The sequence below is a fragment of the Oncorhynchus tshawytscha genome, linkage group LG25 (genome assembly GCF_018296145.1).
Source record: "Oncorhynchus tshawytscha isolate Ot180627B linkage group LG25, Otsh_v2.0, whole genome shotgun sequence".
Taxonomy (NCBI): Eukaryota; Metazoa; Chordata; class Actinopteri; order Salmoniformes; family Salmonidae; genus Oncorhynchus; species Oncorhynchus tshawytscha.
Genome location: NC_056453.1, coordinates 30,992,048 through 31,016,782, shown reverse-complemented (window position 1 = coordinate 31,016,782; position 24,735 = coordinate 30,992,048). Strand labels below are relative to the sequence as shown.

Here is a 24,735-nt window from a genome sequence, read left to right as displayed (position 1 = left end):
CCCCTCTCATCACCTTCCCTCCCCTACACTCCCCCTCCCCTTCTCTTCCCTTCCCTTCCCTCCTCTACCCCTCCCTCACTCCCTCCTCACCCAGGGTCAGATGTGTCGGGTACAGACAGACACTGCAGGCAGGATCCTCCAGCACCTCCAACACCATCTGTCCACTGCAGAGAGACAGAGATGAAAGGAGTTGACATCAACTATAACACAAAGATCAGTCATTGAACAAAGGCCATTTTATGCAAATATACACCATGATGTCTGTCTGCTTGTCTCGAAGCTTCATCACACCAAACATCCCATCATTTAAATCAACCTCAACCTCTTGACCCCAGCTTACCACGACACACACACACAAACACACAGTGTAAACCACACTTCAAAAGACCCTCTGAATGTTGTGAGTGATTCTATTGGAGGGGTGTGAAATGGACCCCCTCTCTGCTGAAGGAAATCTCAAACACCTTTACTAGGGGCTATGGCACACTCATGCATACAGTGCATTCGGAAAATATTCAGACCCCTTGACTTTGTCCACATTTTGTTCGTTACAGCCTTATTCTAAAATTGATTAAATAAAACTATTTCCTCAGCAATCTACACACAATACCCCATAATGACAAAGCAAAAACAGGTTTCTATTTTTTGCCAATTTATTACAAATTAAAAACAGAAATACCTTATTTACATAAGTATTCAAACCCTTTGCTATGAGACTCAAAATTTAGCTCTGGTGCATCTTATTTGCAGTGATTTGGAAAGGTACACACTGTCTATATAAGGTCCCACAGATGACAGCGCAGGTCAGGGCAAAAACCAAGCCATGAGGTCAAAGGAATTGTCCGAAGAGCTCCGACAAAGGATTGTGTCGAGGCACAGATCTGGGGTAGGGTACCGAAACAAGTCTGCAACATTGAAGGTTCCCAAAAACACAGTAGCCTCCATCATTCCTAAATTGAAGAAGTTTGGAACCACCAAGACTCTTCCTAGAGCTGTCCACCCGGCCAAACTGAGCAATCGGGGAAGAAGGTTTCCTTGCCTGTGTCTGCATGTGTGCGTGTGCATGTGTGTGTGTGTGTGTGTGTGTATGCATTTGTGTGTGTTAGCAAGCTGTATGAGGGATGAGTCTGGGCAGCAGCCGATGAGGGATCTCAGTCCCATCTGATTTGTGCATCGCTCATCCTGTCACAGTTTATAGAAAGCAGCAATATGGGAGAGTTGATAAGATGCTACACTGCTTCTCTTTCAGCTACACAAACACAATGCAATGTCAATGGATCTTCCCCAGCCAGGCATAACATGCATGCAGGATGTGTTGTCTCCACAAATACACACACACACTCACACACACACACAGATACAGACACCAGGTCGGAGATAAGCATCTTTTGCCTGAGATGATAATTTACACTTTCAGGGTGAGATTTCAATGGGAGATTTACACAACATAAACATGTTAGGATTCTCTGGCCCAAAGTCATTCAACACAAAGCCATTGTAGTTAAACTACTGTATTGCATTCAAGTGCGTTGATTCTTGTTTAAGAACATTTAACACGCTCATATTGAGCTATTTAAGCTGTTGATAATTTTACCAAGTTCTCTCTCCCATCAACATTCCTATATTGTACCTACGTCTGCCATAAAGGCCTTTTGACTCTCTTGTCCTATGCTTCATCCAGTGTGTATCTGGGTCTAGCTAACTAGTAACCTTGACGCCAGCTGGTCTCCTACTGCTTGTATCTCTGATATAAGCAGCTGTAACATAATGGCCTTCGTAGGCTTCTGTACTTTACATGTTATATCTTTTAAGGTGGTCCTACTATTACAACAAAATTATCTTCATAGGCTTCTGTACTTTACAAGCTATATCGTTAAGGTGGTCCTACAACTTGTGACCATGCGGATTAACCTCGGCCTCGCACAGACAGTGTGGACATTTTTTTCAGTTGCGTGGGAATAATTTGATGATAGAAAGACAAGAAGACCTGCACACTGCTCTTGCCATGATCTCCCGCCCTTCTGTCTCCCCTTATTGCATTCATTTGACTGTCCACCTGGTGTTGAGTTTATTCTTGAATGTTATATATTAGGCTCTGTGATACTTAAGCAATAAGGTCCCGAGGGGGTGTGATATATGGCCATTATACCAGGCATAAGGGCTGTTCTCACGCACAACGCAAAGTGGAGTGCCTGGATGTAGCCCTTAGCTGTGGTATATTGGCCATTTACCATGTGTTTGGATAAGGTTGTGTTTGGATAATACTATTTTCAACACAAAATAACATGTAATTAATCAAATATTGAATTAGTCTTCCTCAAATATGTTCCTGAGAATGAAATGGATGATGACGCATTCTTTGGGAGAGGGAGGGATTCTAATTCTACAACCTGATTCATAGTACAGGGCTCTAGGCACAGTTTTTCTAACGGTATTTTGCCTATTGGATTGGATTATATGCATAGAAATATAATTCAGAGAACGGACAAATACTTGACTTGAATGGGGACTCCATTATATCCATTCTATTTCTATGCATTTAATCCTATCCGATAGGCGAAATCCGGATAGATAACTTTTGAAAAACTTGGCCCAGGTGGGCTGTTCTGAGTTACTGCTGGTGCACTTTACATGTTCCTGAACTGTTGACTGGAGTTACTGATGGGGACCTGAAAGTACCAAAAAATATATATATACACTACCGTTCAAAAGTTTGGGCTCACTTAGAAATGTCCTTGAAATAACATCAAATTGATCAGAAATTCAGTGTAGACATTGTTAATGTTGTAAATGACTATTGTAGCTGGAAATGGCTGATTTTTTATGGAATATCTACATAGGCATACAAAGGCCCATTTTCAGCAACCATCACTCCTGTGTTCCAATGGCATGTTGTGTTAACTAATCCAAGTTAATCTTTTTAAAAGGCTAATTGATCATTATTAAACCCTTTTGCAATTATGTTAGCACAGCTGAAAACTGTTATTTGGATTAAAGAAGCAATAAAACTGGCCTTCTTTAGTCTAGTTGAGTATCTGGAGCATCAGTATTTGTCGTTTCAATCACAGGCACAAAATATCCAGAAACAAATAACTTTCTTCTGAAACTCGTCAGTCTAGTCTTGTTCTGAGAAATGAATACGAGAAATTGCCAAGAAACTGAAGATGTCATCCTATGCTGCGTACTACTCCCTTCAGAGAATAGCGCAAACTGGCACTAACCAGAATAGAAGGAGGAGTGGTAGGCCCCCGTGCACAACTGAGCAAGAGGACAAGTACATTAGAGTGTCTAGTTTGAGAAACAGACGCCTCACAAGTCCTCAACTGGCAGTTTCATTAAATAGTACCTGCAAAACACCAGTCTCAACATCAACGGTGAAGAGTTGACTCCGGCATGCTGACCTTCTAGGCAGAGTTGCAAAGAAAAAGCCATATCTCAGACTGGCCAATAAAAATGAAATATTAAGATTGGCAAAAGAACACAGACACTGGACAGAGGAACTCTGCCTAGAAGGCCAGCATCCCGGAGTCGCCTCGTCACTGTTGACGTTGAGAGTGGTGTTTTAGTGGGTGGAATATTAGGACAATTGGAGGTTTACAAAGTTGCAGATGCAGTATGCTTAACAATGCAAATGATTATGGTTAAGCTATATGGACACTTAATCATCATGGTGCTTTTAATGGGAAGTTTACAAACATTGATTGTAGTAAGTAAAATTCAAACTTGGTATCGTCATGGTAAGTGGGGAAATAAGTATAGCAAGTTATAATTGTAATGGCTTAGCAGATCATAAAAAAAGAAGAGACATTTTTACATGGCTAAAAGAGAAAGAATATAATATATACAATATACAATATATATTGTACAGGAAACTCATTCTACAAATATAGATGAGGTTGGGTGGAAAAGGGACTGGGAGGGAGAAATCTATTTTTGTGGTCAAAGAAACTCAAAAGGGATGATTATGCTAATTAATACACATTTTGATCTGATTGTGCAAACTGTGCAAACAGATCCTCAAGGAAGATGGATTCTTTTAAATATGCTATTGGACTAAAAACAGATCTGGCTAATTAATCTATATGGGCCAAATAATGATGATCCACACTTTTTTGAAAATATATATAATTGTCACGCCCTGACCTGAGTATTCTTTGTTTTCTTTATATATTTTGGTTAGGTCAGGGTGTGACATGGGTGATGTATGTGTTTTTGTACTGTCTAGGGGTTTTATATGTTTATGGGGTTGTTTACCATCTAGGTGTTTATGTAAGTATATGGTTGCCTGGATTGGTTCTCAATTAGAGGCAGCTGTTTATCGTTGTCTCTGATTGGGAATCATATTTAGGCAGCCATCTTCTTTGGGTATTTCGTGAGTTATTGTCTATGTGATGTTGCATTTTAGTACTCAGTTTCTTTAGCGGTCACGTTCGTCTTGTTAGTTTGTTTGTTTTGTTTTAGTGTACTTTGTGTTTTTTCGTCCGTTCATTAAAATATGCATTCACACCACGCTGCGCTTTGGTCTCCTCACTACGACAATCGTGACAGAATAACCCACCAACAATGGACCAAGCAGCGTGGTAACAGCCAGCAGCAGCAGCAGCAGCAGTGGCAAAGAACGCAGGACTCATGGACTTGGGAGGAGATTCTGGACGGCGAAGGACCCTGGGCACAGCCAGGGGAATATCGCCACCCCAAAGCAGAGTTGGAGGCAGCAAAAGCAGAAATGCGCCGATATGAGGAGGCAGCACGGCGACGTGGCTGAAACCCGATAGGCAGCCCCAAAAATGTATTGGGGGAGGCACACAGGGAGTGTGGCGAAGCCAGGTAGGAGACCTGCGCCAACTTCCTGTGCTTACCGGAGAGAGAGAGGAACCGGGCAGGCACCGTGTTATGCGGTGGAGCGCACTGTGTCCCCGGTGCGTGTGCATAGCCCGGTTCGGTACATTCAAGCTCCTTGTATCGGCCGAGCTAGAGTGGGCATCGAGCCAGGTGCCATGAAGCCGGCTCTACGCATCTGGTCTCCAGTGCGTCTCCTCGGGCCGGCATACATGGCACCAGCCTTACGCATGGTGTCCCCGGTTCGCCAGCACAGCCCATTACGGGCTATTCCACCTCGCCGCACTGGCCTGGCTACGGGGAGCATTCAACCTGGTAAGGTTGGGTTGGCTCGGTGCTCAAGATCTCCAGTGCGCCTTCACGGTCCGGTCTATGCGGTGCCCCCTCTACACACCAGCCTTCCGGTGGCATCCCCCCGCACCAGGCTGTCTCTGTCTCATGTCTACAGTGGCAGCCCCCCGCACCAGGCTGTCTCTGTCTCATGTCTACAGGTGCTCCCTCAGGTCCAGCGCTGCCAGAGCCTTCCTCCTGCCCAGCGCCGCCAGAGTCTCCCGTCTGTCCTGAGCCGCCAGAGTCTCCCGTCTGTCCTGAGCCGCCAGAGTCTCCCGTCTGTCCTGAGCCGCCAGAGTCTCCCGTCTGTCCTGAGCCGCCAGAGTCTCCCGTCTGTCCTGAGCCCCCAGAGTCTCCCGTCTGTCCTGAGCCGCCAGAGTCTCCCGTCTGTCCTGAGCCGCCAGAGTCTCCCGTCTGTCCTGAGCCGCCAGAGCCGTCAGCTAGCCGGGACCCGCCAGAGCCGTCAGCCAGCCGGGACCCGCCAGAGCTGTCAGCCAGCCGGGAGCCGCCAGAGCCGTCAACCAGCCGGGAGCCGGCAGAGCCACCTGGCCCTCCTGTCCAGAGCCGCCAGAGTCTCCCTCTTGTCCGGAGCCGCCTTTCCGTCCAGTGGCGCTCTCTACGATGATCTTCAGTCCGGGACCCGCTGCGAGGGTCCCCGCTCCTGAGGCGCCATCTAAGTGGGCCAAGACTGAGGTAGAGTGGGGCCATGTCCCGCACCCGAGCCGCCACCGTGAAAGAGGCCCACCCGGACCCTCCCCTTTAGATGAGGTTTTTGCGGCCGGAGTCCGCACCTTTGTGGGGGGGTACTGTCACGCCCTGACCTGAGTATTCTTTGTTTTCTTTATATATTTTGGTTAGGTCAGGGTGTGACATGGGTGATGTATGTGTTTTGTACTGTCTAGTGGTTTTATAGGTTTATGGGGTTGTTTACCATCTAGGTGTTTATGTATGTCTATGGTTGCCTGGATTGGTTCTCAATTAGAGGCAGCTGTTTATCGTTGTCTCTGATTGGGAACCATATTTAGGCAGCCATCTTCTTTGGGTATTTCATGGGTTATTGTCTATGTGATGTTGCATTTTAGCACTCAGTTTCTTTAGCGGTCATGTTCGTCTTGTTATTTTGTTTGTTTTGTTTTAGTGTACTTCGTGTTTTATCGTCCGTTCATTAAAATATGCATTCGTGACAATAATAATCTATTGAGCTCACAAGCAACGAAATAATGTGTTATAATGGTAGGAGATTACAATACGGTTTTAAGTACCGCAATGGATCGTAAAGGTAATCATTCTACAAACTATCATCCTCATGCTCTTAAGGAGATCACAAAGATCATGGATAAATTAGAACTAGTGGATATATGGAGGTTGAAAAACCCTGACCTAGTGAGATATACTTGGAGGAGGCTTAATCAAGATTGCCGTCTTGATTACTTCCTAGTCTTGTTCTTGTTGGCATCAAAAGTTTTAAAAGTATTAATAGGACACCAAATTTGATCGGACCACGGTTCTAATTGGCCTCCATATAACTCCTACAGAATTTCCACATGGACAGGGATATTGGAAATTTAATCAAAGCCTATTGGATGACAATTTGTTCTTAACTAAGGCAAAATAATTCATAATTGAATCCCCTTATTGTATGGAAAACTTTCAAATGTACGTTTAGAGGCCATTCAATACAATACACATCATTAAAACAAAAGCAGTTTAGGTCAAAAGAGATTAGACTGATAAAGGAAATAGAGGAAGTAACAGCAGGTAGATGGTAATGGAAACTGTACTATAGAGGCACAAAATAGGTTAGAGGAAAAACAAAAAGAAACAGAGGTACTTATTCAAGAACGATCAAGTGTATTGGGTTACAAAAATAGTGAATTGGATGGAAAATGGGGAAAATGCACAACATTTTCCTTGAATCTTCAACAGAATTGACAGAAACTCGTTACAAATTATGGAGTTACCCATGATTCACCAAATGATATTTTGAAAGAGGAGGCAAAACATTTTAAGCATCTATTTTCTTTTCAGTCTCCTCCATTTCCACTGAATGATATTACCTGTAAAGATTTCTTTCCTAATATTGATAATAATAATGTAAAATTAACACATTTACAGAAAGTCTGGTTTGAAGGACAACTTACAGAAGAGGAACGTTTTGAGGCAATAAAACCTTTTCAGTCTGGGCTTGACGGTATACCAGTAGAGGTATATCAGACCTTATTTGATGTACTCAAATATCCATAATTAGCATGTTTTAATTACTCTTATACAAATGGTAGATTTTCAGGTACTCAACAAGAAGGTCTGATTTCATTACTACTAAAACAGAACCCATGTTGTAAGTATAAAGATCCAGTCCATTTAAAAACCTGAGGCCTCTAACACTTCAATGTTGTGATGCGAAAATCCTAGCGAAATGCATAGCATATAGAATAAAAAAGGTAATACCAGATATTGTTGATCCTGATCAGACAGGTTTTTTACATGGACGATATATCACAGATAATATACGACAATTACTTAAAACAATTGAACATTATGAAACATTGAAGATACCAGGTTTGGTCTTCAAAGCAGATTTTGAAATGGCGTTTCATAAAATATGATTAGAATTTATATATAAATGCCTGGAATACTTTTTTTTGGTTTGAATCTCTTATACAATGGGTTAAAGTCATGTACAGCAACCCCAGATGTAAAATAGTAAACAATGGTTACTCCTCAGAAAGTATTGAGCTTTTAAGAGGAGTAAAACAAGGTTGTTCGTTATCTCCATATCTATTTATTATGGCCATTGAAATGCTAGCTATTAAAATTAGATCCAACAAGAACATCAAGAGGTTAGAAATCCAGGGGATAAAAACAGAGTCAATGTATGCTGATGACAAGTTTTTTCTTAAGTCCACAATCTGGATCCCTGCACAGTCTCATTGAATATCTTGATTACTTTCTAGCGTCTCTGGATTAAAACGTAATTATGACAAGTGTACCATATTACTTATTGGATCGTTAAAAAAATACACTACCTTGTAGTTTACCAATAGAATGGGCGGATGGTGAAGTAGACATACTTGGTATTCACATCTGAAAAATATAAATGAATTTACCACAATTAATTTCAATAGAATGTTGGCAAAAATAGATACGATAGTGCAACTATGGAGAGGTAAATACTTGTCTATTTATGGAAAAATTACATTGATTATCTCTGGTCCTATCACAGTATAGTTACTTACTAATGGCATTGCCTACTCTAGATTAATCGTTTTTCAAATCATATGAACAAAAATATAATTTTATTTGGAATGCTAAGCCAAACAAAATTGAACGTGCCTATGTACATAATGAATGTGAGTTTGGGGGGCTAAAATTATTAAATATTAAAGCTTTAAAACTCAACCTAAAAGTTTCACTCATACATAAGTTATACCTAAACCCAACATGGTTCTTCAGTACATTATTAAGGAAAGCTCATCCTTTGTTCAAAAATGGCTATTTTGCATTCATACAGATTACAACTTCTCATTTCCGACTAATTGAAAATTAAGTATTGTTTAAAGTATCACCCTTTCTTAAACAAGCCATACAAAGCTGGTTAGAAATTCAGTTTTATCCCCCAGAAAAAAAATAGAAAAAATATTATAACAAATGTTATGGTTAAACTCAAATATATTGATTCATAAAAAAACATTATTTAGGTAAAAAATGTTTTAAAATGCTATTATATTTCTTAATGATATTATGAATAAAGATGGAGGAGTTATATCACATACGCAGTTATGGAAAATATATGGGAATAGCTCTCAATCCAAATTTACAACCAACTGATTTCAGCAGATGTTGCAAAATAAATGGGAGGAGATTTTCGATATACCAATTCCATGGCACATGGTTTATGAGCTGGTACAAAAAAACTACACTTGACTCAACACTTAGAGTTTTTCAATTTAAATTATTATATCAAATTCTTGCCACCAACAGAATGCTATATACTGTATATGGGGCATACAACAACCTCAGCTCTGTAGATTGTGTTTGCGAAGAGACAGAATCAATAGATAATTTGTTCTGGTATTGCCCCCATGTAGCTTGTTTCTGGTCACAGGTTCAGGAATGGTTAAAAAATCACAACATGCACTTAAAATTAACCTTACAAATAGCAGTGTTGGGCGATCTGGAAAGCCATAGCCAGTCAATAAATAATATTACAATACTTGTAGGAAAGGTTTCATCTTTATGTCACAATCTGTGGATAATACACGATTAGAGATATTAAAAACTGTTTTAAAACATCACAGCACAATTGAAACATATATGGCACATGGTAACCAAACAAGGGCGGTCTATGGTGATAGGTGGGATGGGCAGAGAGTGGCTGAGGGTTGGGATTAAAGAGTTTGTTTGGTAGTGTATTGTTGGTATATATAAAGGTACCATGTATGTAAAATATACATATAAATGTGTATGAAAAATGTATAGGTAAAATGAATGTATATGTAGCAAAAAAGATGTAAAAAGGAAATAAGATATTTGTTCTCCGAAGAGGGGGTTGAAAAAAAAGAATAGAAAAAAAAGATCAATTAGCCTTTTAAACAGATAAACTTAGACTAGCTAACACAATGTGCCCTTGGAACACAGGAGTGATGGTTGCTGATAATGGGCCTCTGTCGTCCTATGTAGATATTCCATTAAAAATCAGCCGTTTCCATCTACAATAGTAATTTACAACATTAACAATGCCTACACTCTATTTCTGTAGGCATTGTTAATGTTGTAAATGACACTGTATTTCTGATCAATGCCTATACTGTATTTCTGATCAATTTGATGTTATTTTAATGGATGAAAAATGTGCTTTTCTTTCAAAAACAAGGATATTTCTAAGTGACCCCAAACTTTTGAACAACTTTTGAACAATATTATATTAATGGGGAAAGACCTTGTCCTTTCAACACCCTTTCTGAGTCAGAAAACTGTTTTCATTCAAAGTATGAGTGCATCCCAAATAACACTCTTTTCCTTGCTTAGTGCACTATGGGCCCTGATCAAAAATAGTGCACTAGATTTGGAACCAGACTAGACTATATGCTGGTCTACTGGAGTTACCATTGGGGCCCTTTCCATGGCCATGAACCAAGCGTACTTGAGTTGCTGCTGGTGCTGAAGGAACCAGAACCATTGTTGCACTGTGTTTTTCTACACCATGACTAGCTCCAGTGCTCTATCACTCTTGACAAATCAAGTGCACAAAATCAATGTCTTTATATCCACACATGAGTAGCTATACAATATTAATGTATAGAGTCAAAGTATGTAGGAGTGCATAGCACAGTTAATTCGTATAACCATTAAAGAAGAAGCAAAGTCAGCTTCTCTAACATGGAACAGCACAGTCTTATCCTTGTATGAGCCTATAGAGAGGAAATCTGAAGCCCCACATTAATATAAAGTGCCCTATCTCTGTGTTCACTAACTCCGTGTTCAAAAACTCTGTGTTCACTCTCAACATAGTGGCTAAATACAAAAGGCTTTGAAAGTTTAAAAAGATGATATTATTGTGAAAAGACCTTGTCCTTTCAACACCCTTTCTGAGTCAGAACTGTATTCTTAAAAAGTATGAACGCACCCCAAGTAACACCCCTTTCCCTGCAAATGCACTACTTTTAACCAGAGCCCAATGGGCCCTGATCAAAAGTAGTGCACTATATTTAGATATTCAGACTAAATGATCTGTACATACTTAAAAGGACACATTACATGCATGTGTGTGTGTGGGGGGGGGGGACGATGACACACACACATATTACTATTTCCCATTAAGATTTTCTTAGTCTGTTTCATCTCCTTTGATCATGAATTTTCACACTGCCTTGTCTGTAGCCAAACATTAATCATGACCATGCCTTCATAGCAATAGCACACATACACACAGACACAAACATAAGTTATTATTATTATATTTTTTATATTGTATTGAATTGAAAAAAGGAACAGTGTGAAGAGTGTACACTTTAAAATACTTTAAATGAAACGGATTGTCTCTGTAACTTTCAATTATATTGCCTTTGACAACAATGCAATCATCTTGCTGTGATCACGTTTTAGAACAGCGCGGGCGGGGTCAATGGTCACATCAAATCCGTTCGGTTCGTCCATCCCTGCTGAATCAAACGATTGATTGGACCGCGATGCCTTCAGACACCAATCTAGAATAGTTATCGGGAGGGTCCCTCAGTGGGTCAAATGTTAGCGCCAGGACCGCTATTTGGCTTTTATTTATGCCATGGAATACCAGACTCACTCATTGGTCATGGGGATATGTTCTGAATGAGGGTTGGAAAGAGACGATTAACTGTGGAGCTGGATCGTTGTCAAACTACAACAAACAGAGAAATGGAAACATTAAGTAGGCCTAATGGTTCAATGTTTTATATTGTTAATTAGCCTATATCATTTCAAACATTTTCAAATATCACCACTCCCAAAGTAGGCTATTATGATCATATCCCTTAACTGTAGTATTGATTTAGGCTATAACAAGCAAGAGCTGATCATTTTACAGAACAGTAGTCTGCTGTTGTTGGCCTGATTTTTATAAGACTTGCTAAACGACAGTGTCCACTTTAATTCGCGGTGTTACATTTACCCGAGGGAATCAATAATGTAATTTAGCTTTACACTACTTCAACTAACAGATTGTGTTCATGGTAAGAACACAATCCCATTATCAAGAGAACTCCCTGCCGGCCTCAAACGTCGCCACATCCCTTCGCTGCGCATCCTGATGCTGTTACGTTGGATCGCTTCTCTCCCCTCTCCCTCTTCCGTTTTCCACCCCCGTTGCCGACAGAATAATAATTTTCTCTGCACCGCACCCTTCTTTTATCCCACCTGTCTCTCTAATTCATCGATATATAATTCGTGTATTATTTGTAACGAAATGTGACTTCACGTAGGTCTGCGGAGGCGACGGTTGGTGAGTGTGGATGAATATGAATTCTGTTCGTTCAGCAGCAGCGGCCGCAGTTTGTCATGTACTGTCATGAATCTTGCCCTGGAGGCAGCTCTGCAGAATGGTCACTAGCTGGCACAGCCACAAAGTCATAAAATTTCATTTGAAACCTAACCCTAACCGTACCCCTAAACGTAACCACACTGCTAACCCTAATGCCTAACCATAACCTTAAACTAAGAGCAAAAAGCACATTTTTGTTTTCATGATTACAGCCAATTTAGAATTTGCAGCTACCCCATCTACGGAAATCGCTCAGTTCTGCCTCCAGCACAAGATTCGTGACAATAAACGTCAACCTGCAGAGCGGCGCACGGCGCTGTCCAAGGTGCTGCAGCATTTGGCCCCTCCCCTCTCCAGTCGGCGGTAGCCAGGCAGCTACAGAGAGAGAGAGAGAGAGAGAGAGAGAGAGAGAGAGAGAGAGAGAGAGAGAGAGAGAGAGAGAGAGAGAGAGAGAGACACGTGACCCGCTCGCTGTCTTCTGACAGTCTGTTGCAGAGCGCAGCAGGGAGGCAGATTGCACCGTTTGCACCGTTTTTCCCTCACCAAAATTACAGGATTTTCCCGGGACTCTGTTTATCTACATTTGTTTGGTTTTCTGAGGATCGAAAAGGAGGAATAACCTAGGTAAAGTACCGTTATGAGTTGACTTCTTTCAATCGTTATAAAGGTGTTGGTAAGTTTTAGAACATAGAAGAGAGAACTCATTTATGTTTTTCGGTCTCTGATGATCAATGATGCGGTGAATCACAGTTTTCAAAAATAGTGTGAGGCTGAGGGTTTTTAGTGTGGATCTGTTGGGATAGTTTGAGTCGGAGATCACTGCATGGTGATGTTATTTGGTGGGTAGCCTAATTAAGATTAAAGGTGGTGTTCGAAACAAGAGATGATCATCCAATACTTTGGTAAGGAAAACGAGGACTTGGGTTCTGATTTGGGTCGGTCCTGGATATCAGATTCTAGATGCAGGTAAAAGAGACCTTGTATTTTCCATGTATGGTTTTATTTTTCTCTAGTAGGTTGAGCTGCTAGACGAGCAACGGAATAGCTGAGGGAAAATCATAAAACATGCATAATCGTTTGCAACTGTGTAATCCGCAGATTTGATTTCTTTATTGTTAGCAATATTTAAGGGATGTTGTCAAGTGCCTTTTAAAAACACGTTTATATGCAAATTTCGTTTGCTGTAGAAGGCACGGGTCAATTTAATATGATCTGATGTGTTGAGAGTAAGACAGACAGTGTAATGGGGCCAGCTGTGGAATCTCATGTTTATCTTCATGCCATTCGGTCATTATATTATGCTACATTTGACTTGATATGGGTTGAATCTCTGTAACTCATTTCCAGTCCCCGATCCCCCGTCTATTATGGCTTCTAGCAAACTGTATAGCTCATTTGGATGGAATGATTTTCGTTTAGGTTTGATTGAAAGGTCATTTTTCTGTCTGTCCTGTCCAGACCTGGGTTCAAATACATATGTATTTAAGTATGTGTGTTCTACATAGGCTACTTATTTCCTGTGTATTTTCGTATTTTCAAACAATGTGGCCGAATTCACAACTTCGATTTTAAGTATTTGAAAGTACTCTAGCCCTGTTTTCAAGTAATTTCCTTAAAAAAAATACATGCAATGCATGCCAATACTTTCCAAATGTAGGCTACTACTTTGTGAATGTGTGCAAAGACTTCCTTCGAAATGTATGTGAAAGTAACTTAAATAATTAACATGGTATTTGAACCGAGGTCTGGTAGGCGACTCGTCCCCTTTGAAAATTCTGAATTCATGCGCTTGTCTTAATTCTACTGGAATGTCTGAGTTAAACAAAATATGAAATGAGGAAACCTACAAACAAGATTTCAGCGATTTCATTACATGCAGATTCTCTTGAATAAGAAAAACACTTAGGCCTATCTAACGCAACATTTAGAATGAGATCTACTTATGGAATGAGAGAGTTCATGGAACGGTCCTGTGCTGAGAGGATTGTGGATGCTGCTGCTTGGATGCGGAGCATTTTGTGAGGCATATAATATCGTCACCTGTGGCGGGCTATTAGGGTTGATAGGGGAAGGTACAAGTATCCTCTCCCCCCTGGGATAGCTATGGGGAGAACTAAGTGTGTTAGATAAGACAGGCTACTGCTGTAGACTTATTTTGATCGACTTTTTCGAATAAGCTTTTTACAATTCTAAATGATTTCTCTAGATGTAATTTAATTAAATGATGTAGGCCTAGTAGTGGTGACTATTGCTAGTTGATGTTTATGTAATTGTGAGCTGCTTAGATTTGCTTTGAGAAAGTTGCTTCTACTTGCAGTGAAACATTCATAAATACATAGCCTACATGAAAATCTAATCTAATCAAATGTTATTTGTCACATGCTTCGTAAACAACAGGTGTAGACTAATAATGAAATGCTTACTTATGTTAAGTTTCCCTGACATTTGTAGGACAGGCGACCGCCTTGTCCTTAAATAATGTGTGTGCGCAAAGAATGTGTGCGCGCAAAGAGAACGTATCTGCGCTAACGACGTAGGCTACCCTTTGAGACAGAATACATCTTCCATTGACATAGAACACATAAGGACGTGCAGGTGTGAGCGAATGTGCTCTCTTTGCAACCAAAACATACATAATTTTCCTGGCAATACTGAGTCTAGATCCCGAGATTCCTGTGCTTTCAATCGGCACCCCACCGCAGCTCCCCACAATTCCTTGGGGTCTCAAATCATCCTCTACTGAATATATCATAATTATGTAAGATGACTAACATGATATGACAAATTTATAGACAAAATGTTTCTAAAACAAAATGTTTCTCTACTGAATATATCGTAATTATGTAAGATGGCTAACATGATATGACAAATTGATAAACAAAATGTTTCTAAAACACAATGAACTGTCCGTTCTTATTTTTCTTTTCTTTTTACAGATCGTCTTCTCATTATGTTGTAAGCTTAAGCTTTTTGGATCAGAGACTGGCCTTGGGAAAAAAAAAGAAAAGCTCCATGCGATAATCAATCAAACAATAACAATCGTTCTGTTTGGCGGAGGATGCAGGGTGAGAAGCCAAAAGCAATGACTCTGGATGCCCGCCACATCTCGCTGGTGTGAATAGGATGGTTATTGACGCCGTTTCAACAGCAGTAGAACCGACTGGTGCGCTCTAGCTGCCTGGCACCGAAAATAAGAAACATTCAAAAATCAAGAAAAATAAAAGGTCTGATGGAAATTGGATTCTGAATCACCATTGCCTGTTTTTGGAAGAAAATCTGGATTATAGAATAAAACTAATAGGGAGACAGAAGATATTGACGGAATAAAAACAAATATATAGGACTGAGAAATTGGGATTTAGGCGCGACAGAAAGTGGTCCTATATTCAAAGATGGTATTTTCTTCGGGAGACTAGTGTAGCTTGCTGGTAGGCTATGACAACAAAATAATTCATTTAGGTTTACAATGTGTCAGTTCATATACACAATTCTTAGTGGTAAGTCAGCGTATTATATCACACTTATCCCAAACTTCATCTAGCTTGATAAAAGACAATTCCGTCTGAAATCTGACTCAGCGGTATTGTAGCCTAGACCTAAAGAACAATTCGGTCTCATCATGGTTCTTGCAATGCGGCATGGCGCCCATCTAATATGGGTAGGCCTTCTCTTGTGCTGTATGGTAGACATGGGAGCAACTATGGAGTTTACAGGCGCAGAGGGCCAGTGGGCCAGGTTTCCAATGTGGAATGCATGTTGTGAGAGTGAAATGAGCTTCAACATGAAAACTAAGAGTTCCCACGGGCTGTTAGTGTACTTCGATGACGAGGGATTCTGCGACTTTTTAGAACTCCTAATACACAACGGTAAACTCAGTCTTCGATTCTCCATCTTCTGCGCTGAGCCTGCAACGGTTCTAACCAACACAGCGGTCAATGACAGCCAGTGGCATGCTGTGACAATATGGAGAAACTTTAAAAACACAACGCTAATGGTGGACAATGAAGTGAAGTGGGTCGAAGTGAAGTCGAAAAGAAGGGATATGACTGTCTTCAGCCACTTGTTTCTTGGGGGAATACCACCGGAATTACGATCTGTGGCTTTAAGGTTAACATCAGCTGTGGTCAAGGACCATGTACCTTTTACCGGATGGATAACGGACATAAAGGTCAACAATACGGAATCGGCGCTTTTAAACAGCGCTGGGGTCATTAACGACCTCTGTGGTGCAGCAGCCAACATGTGTTTAAATGGAGGGGTCTGCAATGTCATTAACGATGAACCCACGTGCGACTGCTCGCAGACTGACTACCAGGGCAAAGACTGCAGCGAAGGTAAGATATCTGGATTCTCTTTTGGGCCGTTGTCTGTCTTACTAACAATATCCAACAGCTCCCCTTTAACTAAACAACAACACGACATGATTATTTATCATTTTCCATCATTTCAAGCAGTATTAGTAGTCCAACAGTTTACAGAAAATGCAGATCTTCTCTTCCTCTAGACCAGGATAGGCCAACACGCCTGTAGGCCCAATAGGTCTTTAGGCCTTATCTAGTAGGACAATTCAAGAATTTCACGTAACCTACCCACCAGTGCAAAATAGGTTCATCATTATACAACAATTTTTTAACATATGTTGTCATAGTTGTTTGTAAGGTTGTTAATGAGTGGTTGAGCTCCTGCAAGGGCTCATTAGCCCAACATGCAGGTGTTCCTCATTCTCTAAGGTGTCTTGCCTTTACCTGGAAGAGGTCACCAGGGAATGGTTGACCTATGACGTTTTTTCATCTCCAATGGCTTTACCTCCTTCTGAAAGTTTCCAGTCATTAAAAACAATATGTATTTGGAAGAAGATGAAGGAAGTGATTTCCACATGCACATGCAAAGAAAATATATGGAGCAACTACAATAGGCACATATGTGTAGAATATTTGCATTAACTGTATGCAACAGGAGGCTGCTGAGGGGAGAACGGCTCATAATAATGGCTAGAATGGAGCAAATGGAATGGCATCAAAGACCTGGAAACCATGTGTTTGATGTGTTTGATACCATTCCACCTATTCCGCTCCAGTCATTACCACAAGCCCGTCCTCCACAATTAAGGTGCCACCACCTCCTGTGCTGTATGCAGTATATTGTGTATTCCATAACATCATGTAGCCAAGACTAGAGGCCTTGTTAGATATGCCACCTGTATTCATTTCTTCCAACTCAATCTTGCTCTATCGTTCTTTGATGAGTGATTACAATAGCATCATCTAAGCATTCTAAATGAAGTATTTTTAAGAAATGTGAAACACACCAGAAACCTTTTCTTGGTGACATTTTGCTTGATTTCAAGGTTAGCATTTCAGAGAAGATAGTGGACTTCTGACATTGCTCATGTGTCCTTATGGCTAGATCTTGGCCTATAGATGTTGGTGCAATGTTGGACCATATTCTTCTGTGATTTGAAGGCAGACGTTGGAAATGTGAATCTTTTCAATGATCCCATTTGAGAAGGTGTTACTGTTTGGACATGCTCCGTCTATTTCCTCTCTTTGTTTGTCATTTCCTCGTTGCATTGCTAATGGCTTTGTTGATGAAGTAAAGACAACATTATCTCTTGGTTACATCCCAAATGGTATCCTATTCCTTCCATAGTGCACTACTTTTAACCAGGGCCCATAGGGACTGACACCTAATCTTAATTTCTGTATTCCCCTGCAGTGAGACACCTGCTACTTCATGCCACATTAGTTATATTCTTCTCTTCAATTATTCTCAGAGCAGACACTGTATTCCATTGCTGGTACTTATTATGTGGGCTTGAACAGAAATATGAAACTGACTCCTGGAGGAGTGTAGCCTAAGAGCAATATTAGCCCTGACGAGAGCAGTCTCACAGGGTGGAAATACAAATAGGAACCATCATTTAGGGGCTCCTTTGGTTCAGTGGCACAGGAGAGGCACGTATCCTAGTGGTTAGAGCGTTGGGCCAGTAACTGAAAGGTTGCTGAATCGAATCTCTGAGCTGACAAGGTAAAAATCTGTTGTTCTGTCCCTGAACAAGGCAGTTAACCCACTGTTCCCCGGTAGGCCATCATAGTAAATAAGAATTTGTTTTTAACTGACTTGCCTAGTTAAACAAAGGTTAAATATAGTTTTTAAATAATGCTGATGCTCCCATTATGATATAGACAATTTCGTACATTCGTACATTACTTGTGCATGTAGCTCCATGGTAGGCAACATGGTCTCATTTAGAATATGTCTGGAATAGCAGACACAGGGTGGGAACCCAAACAGTAACCTTCTCTCAGACGCAACTTTGGAAGACTCCTCTATTGATTTTGGGAGATGGTTTATGCTGATACTCCCATGATGGTGTATTCTACAGTAGAACGTTTCATATATATACATATATATATATATATATACGTTGAATGACAGATGATGAGTGACTAAAATGACCTACAAATACATGTTACCTTAACATCTCACTGTGTTTTCCATTCCATTGTGTGTGAGTGTCCCTCTATGCTTTTGTGTATAAAGACACTGCCTCACTAGGCTTGACTACAGTATTCTGCAATTGCTCCATTGTTCATGCATGTGCAGAACACAGTGAGGTACTGTGCCGTGTGCGTGTGTGCTTGCGTGCAGTGCTATGTGTGCATGTCAGATGTCGGGAGAATAATAATCCTGGTAAGGAGAGTGGAAGACAGAGTGAGAATACATTGAGAACGGATCATAGCTGCCACTGTCCTGAGAGGAACCTTCTTCCAGTTCTTCCTGTGCTGCGTACGAACATATAGACACCAGGCAGCTATTCTTTCTTGAGCTATCCAAATGTCATGATGTACCGTCAGAGGTATGAAACAATAGAAATAGAATATGGAAGAATCTCAATGACAAATTCCTCCCGTCCTCTCTCCTCTCTCCTTGCCTCCTTCTCAAAACCAATTGGATGAGAAAGCCAGAGGTCCCTCTCCACTGACGTTCTCCTCCAATGGGTTTTGAGAAGGAGGAGTCAAGCCACGGTGTCAAAAACGAAATTTGACGTTTGAAGAAACGTGGATAAACATTCAAATCCGAAGTCAAATTGGTAAAACCAGGAGATCTTGTTGGTTAAATGATTTAATAGACTTAAAAGAAAAGAGTTCCAAACTTCTCTGCCAATATAACAACTCGTTTTCCATAATCTCCTCCCCACTCAGACCACTTCCAGAAGTCCTAGAAATATTCTTGCTTGAGAAATTGTTATTTACTAAGAAGCTATTTTTGTTTCTTTTTGACAATTTTAATTGAAAAAAAAATCACAGTAATGTAGGCCTTAATTTCTACCCCTGGAAATGATTTGATATTGAGAGAGAAATGGCTGCTTTAGGCCTAAAGGAACTCAACCAGGCAGCCAATCTGAAAGGGCCAATGCAGCTGTTTTTATGTTAGTATCAAATCCTTTCTTTGTAACAATTAAGTACCAATCTTTTATTGTTTTAAATTACAATGGTTTAAAAAAATTGCTTCTTAGCAAAGACACATTTCTCAAAGTAGAATTTTGCTAGGGCTGTCTGGGAGTGGTCTGAGTGAGGAGGGGAACACTGGAAACCAGCTGTTATTGGCAGAGACGTTTGGAACTCTTTCTTATTGGTCTATTAACCAACTTACCACCTGGTGATGTCACCATGGAAGACCAATACTCCATTCCACCACGACAGACTGAAATTTCAGGCAGTCTTTTTAAACAGCTCTTACACTAAAAGGACGTTATCATATTTTTCACAATTTCACAGTATAATTCCAACCTCATAGTGTGGAAATATATATAAAACAAAGGAAAATCGTGTTTTTGACTGCACATAGACTCAGCGGTCTTTGTTAGATCTGAGGGATTTATAATTCATGATCTAAACTTATCATGATTTTGATGGTGGGATGGACGCTGGTAGTAGGATGTGGTGGTGATGGTGGGATGGATGGACGCTGGTAGTAGGATGGAGTGGATGATGGTGGTGGTGATGGTGGGATGGATGGATGCTGGTAGTATGATGGAGTGGATGATGGTGGTGGTGATGGTGGGAGGGACACTGGTAGTACGATGGAGTGGATGATGGTGGTGGTGATGGTGGGATGGACGCTGGTAGTACAATGGAATGGATGAGGGTGGTGGTGATGGTGGGATGGACACTGGTAGTACAATGGAGTGGATGATGGTGGTGGTGATGGTGGGATGGACACTGGTAGTATGATGGAATGGATGAGGGTGGTGGTGATGGTGGGATGGACACTGGTAGTATGATGGAGTGGATGATGGTGGTGGTGATGGTGGGATGGACACTGGCAGTACAATAGAGTGGATGATGGTGGTGGTGGTGGTGATGGTGGGATGGGCACTGGTAGTACAATGGAGTGGATGATGGTGGTGGTGATTGTGGGATGGTTGATGGTGGTATTGAGGAGCAAGATTGAAGCTCAACCCAAATCTTGGTTTGCTGTCTCTTTGGGGCCATAAACTCTAGGTTTTCGTAAGATTGGGTACACTTATAATTTTGGTTAGCTACCTCATTGATATGATGTGATATACTATAGGCAGAAACTGTACTTCATTATATTGAAATCCATAAGGATAGCACATGGCCATAATACTGACTGATGAAAAAAATACACAGCTTTCATGGCTTTTTGGGATCGTGCACAAACCATTGACCATAGGACCATAGGAGAAAAGACTGATCATTTGCCATGTCATATTAACATAATGCAATGTCATATTAGCATAATGCAATCTGTTTTAAGGTTGCCTACAACATGTTGTGCCACAATGAAATCTTTCCTCTGCAGTTATTCATTCTGGCAGACAGTATGCTGTGGTTTTGGCTTTCTTTCTGAAGCAGCACAGCAGCTTGTCCACGTGGTAACCCAATTCTGTCCAACCTAGGTGTGGTGACATACTTCCCTACAGTGAAGATAGGAGTTGGAGACAGTAAAGGGGAGAGGCGAGGGGAGGGAAAGAGGATAAAGAAAAGGGAGGATAGGAGAGGGGGAACAGAAAAAAAAAGCGGGGCGGGGTTTGGGAGAGAGAAGGAAGAAGGAGGCGGGTAGAGTAGCTGTCTGTCTATATTTAGTCCATGTGACTTTGGCATAAAAGTAGTTGGCTATCAACAACTTGTCAAGACAAATAATGCTGTAAAAATACTCTAATTGAGAAAGATGTATGTGGTAAAGAAGGTGTTAAAAAGGCCAAACAATTATCAAGATGATGATGGTGGCAGGCAGTGTATATGCTAACATGACATTTAGAGCTACAGTATATGTGTGAAAATACTACACATTAAAAAGGTGTGTAAACATAATTTACATGTATCCTCCATACATTACTGTCATGTACAGTATATGCACTACCATTCAAAAGTTTGGGGTTACTTAGACATTTCCTTGTTTTCCATGAAAATATACATGAAATGAGGAGCAAAATGAATAGGAAATGTAGTCAAGACATTGACACAGTTATAAATAATGATTTCTAATTTAAATAATAATTGTGTCATTCAAACTTTGCTTTGTTCAAAGAATCCTTCATTTGCAGCAATTACAGCCTTGCAGACCTTCTAGTTGTCAATTTGTTGAGCTAATCTGAAGATATTTCACCCCATGCTTCCTGAAGTTGGATTGGCTTGATGGGCCCTTCTTACGTACCAAAAGGTCAAGCTGCTCCCACAACAGCTTAATAGTTTTGAGATCCGGGTGACTGTGCTGGCCACTCCATTATAGACAGAATACCAGCTGACTGCTTCTTCCCTAAATAGTTATTGCATAGTTTGGAGCTGTGCTTTGGGTCATTGTCCTGTTGTAGGAGGAAATTGGCTCCAATTAAGTGCTGTCCACAGGGTATGGCATGGCGATGCAAAATGGAGTGACAGCCTTCCTTCTTCAAGATCCCTTTTACCCTGTACAAATCTCCCACTTTACCACCAACAAAGCAATCCCAGATCATCACATTGCCTCCACCATGCTTGACAGATGGTGTCAAGCACTCCTCCAGCATCTTTTCATTTTTTCTACGTCTCATGAATGCTCTTCTTTGTGATCCGAACAGCTCAAACTTAGAGTCGTCTGTCCATAACACTTTTTTTCCAATCTTCCTCTGTCCATTGTCTGTGTTATTTTGCCCATCTTAATCTTTTCTTTTCATTGGCCAGTATGAGACATAGATTTTTCTTTGCAACTCTGCCTAGAAGGCCAGCATCCCGGAGTCGCCTCTTCACCGTTGATGGTGAGACTGGTGTTTTGCGGGTACTAATTAATGAGGCTGCCAGTTGAGGACTTGTGAGATGTCTGTTTCTCAAACTAGACACTCTATTGGACTTGTCGTCTTGCTCAGTTGTGCACCGGGGCCTCCCACTCCTCTTTCTATTCTGGTTAGAGCCAGTTTGCGCTGTTCTGTGAAGGGAGTAGTACACAGCGTTGTACGAGATCTTTAGTTTCTCGCATGGAATAGCCTACATTTTTTAGAACAAGAATGGACTGACGAGTTTCAGAAGAAAGTTATTTGTTTCTGGCCATTTTGAGCCTGTAATCGAACCCACAAATGCTGATGCTCCAGATACTCAACTAGTCTAAAGAAGGTCAGTTTTATTGCTTCTTTTAATCAGCACAACAATTTTCAGCTGTGCTAACATAATGGCAAAAGGGTTATCTAATGATCAATTAGCCTTTTAAAATGATAAACTTAGATTAGCTAACACAACGTGCCATTGGTAAAGGGCCTCTGTAGATATTCCATAAATAATCAGCCGTTTCCAGCTACAATAGTCATTTGCAACATTAACAATGTCTACACTGTATTTCTGATCAGTTTGATGTTTTTTTAATGGACAAAATTTATATAGCCTTTATTTAACTAGACCTCTTTCACGAGAGAGGAAGTATATAATTTAGGTCTAAATATTTACATCACAGTAAACATTTCATATTTCATATCAATCAATTGTTTAGAAAGGAAATCATACAAATGTAGTACTGATGAAGTGGGTGAAATCCTAGAACTAGACCATGCCTCTCTCTCTCTCCAGCTCCCGCTCCCGCTCTCTCTCTCTCCACTCTTCTCAACAGTCAACAAACAATCACAGTAAAAGCCTGTTGTAATATTCACAGCAGGGTAGAGGTCTTCACGGATCCACCTGTACCCGACTACCCGAAACCCGTTCCGGGACCGGAGCAGGTCTAGATCTAGAATTCTAAATAATGTCACAGGTCTGGGTCGGATCTGATATGACTGTCACAGGTCTGGGTGGAATCTGATATGACTGTCACAGGTCTGGGTTAGATCTGATATGACTGTCACAGGACTTGTATATGTGTAATTTTAACTGACTTGTCCGGAAGGGGCCGTACATATCCGAAAGCTACAGTTGTAATCGGCTCCCGAGTGGCGCAGCGGTCTAATGCACTGCATCTCAGTGCTAGAGGCGTCACTATGGCGTACAATTGGCCCAGCATCGTCCAGGTTTGGCCGGTGTAGGCCGTCATTGTAAATAAGAATTTGTTCTTAACTGACTTGCCAAGTTAAATGAAGTTCAAATAAAAAGTATAGAGAGAGAATGTTATAATTTGCTTTTGCTTTTCACAAGAGTGGAGCATGGTGTGTTTAGCATGTTGTTGTTGTCCAATCATAAGTCATCAAAGTGGCAGTAGGCTACAGTCATAGAGCTTCAGTGTGTGGCAAAAGTTAGGAGACATTTAATCAATGGTTAATGAAATAAAAATGACTGAATTAAAAGTTAAAGGAGAAGGATAGGCTACAACGGCCAAGAGCCGACAGGTAGTCTGCTACTTAATATTCTGATTGTTTTTCTTTGTAACTGTAGAATGAGAAAGCGCACGCACTGGAGCCTCAATTAACCTAGCTAGCTAAAGTTAGCTGGCTTAACTAGCTTCTCTCGGTTTGATGCAGTCAAGACAGGTACTACGTAATCATATGTGATGAGAAATAAGCGAGTTGGCTTGGTTGGTTGCTGTTTTTCATCTTCCCATCCGTCCATTCTGCTCCCTGTGTCACTCACTCACAATATGGCCCCTCCCCCGCCTGCCAGAGCCCCGCCCCTCGGCAATCAAATTCAAATGTGTCACCCCACCATGATGTCAGCTATAAAGAATACGAAAATGGCATATAAGAATAAAAAAGATTTAATTAAAAAATCTAACAATACACAACATACACATACCAACAGCATACAAACACACAGAGACATCAATGACATCACACCTGCCCAGATCCACCTGCTCACACACCCATCTCCATCACTCTCTGCCACATGTCCTCAAACTGGACCATTTTCTTTCTCTCCATCGCCCACACACTTTCAACATTTAGATAATAAAGCATTTGACCTTTCAATTGTGTTACCGATAGAGGATTGGTTGATATCCATTTTTATTCAAAATGATTTATGAGAAAGTATCCTACAACCCATCGGGTATCTCACAGCACCCTCATATGCCATGTCTTGAAATATGCAGACAGATAGATTAACAGGAAATTTACATTGTCATACTTCTGACAT

General features: G+C 40.9%; 1 protein-coding gene across 23 annotated transcripts in view; it reads left to right on the top strand.

Annotated features, from left to right (window-relative positions):
* Nucleotides 1-12,678: 12,678 nt before the first annotated feature.
* The window catches only part of nrxn1a (neurexin 1a), a 616,431-nt gene continuing 604,374 nt past the window's right edge, over nucleotides 12,679-24,735 (top strand). For all 23 annotated transcript variants that reach the window (XM_042306235.1, XM_042306230.1, XM_042306233.1 and 20 more), the window contains exons 1-2: nucleotides 12,679-12,808; nucleotides 15,121-16,518. In XM_042306235.1, the coding sequence (XP_042162169.1) occupies nucleotides 15,804-16,518 (715 nt within the window). In that variant the 5' untranslated portion in view covers nucleotides 12,679-12,808; nucleotides 15,121-15,803. The remainder of the gene's footprint in view (nucleotides 12,809-15,120; nucleotides 16,519-24,735) is intronic.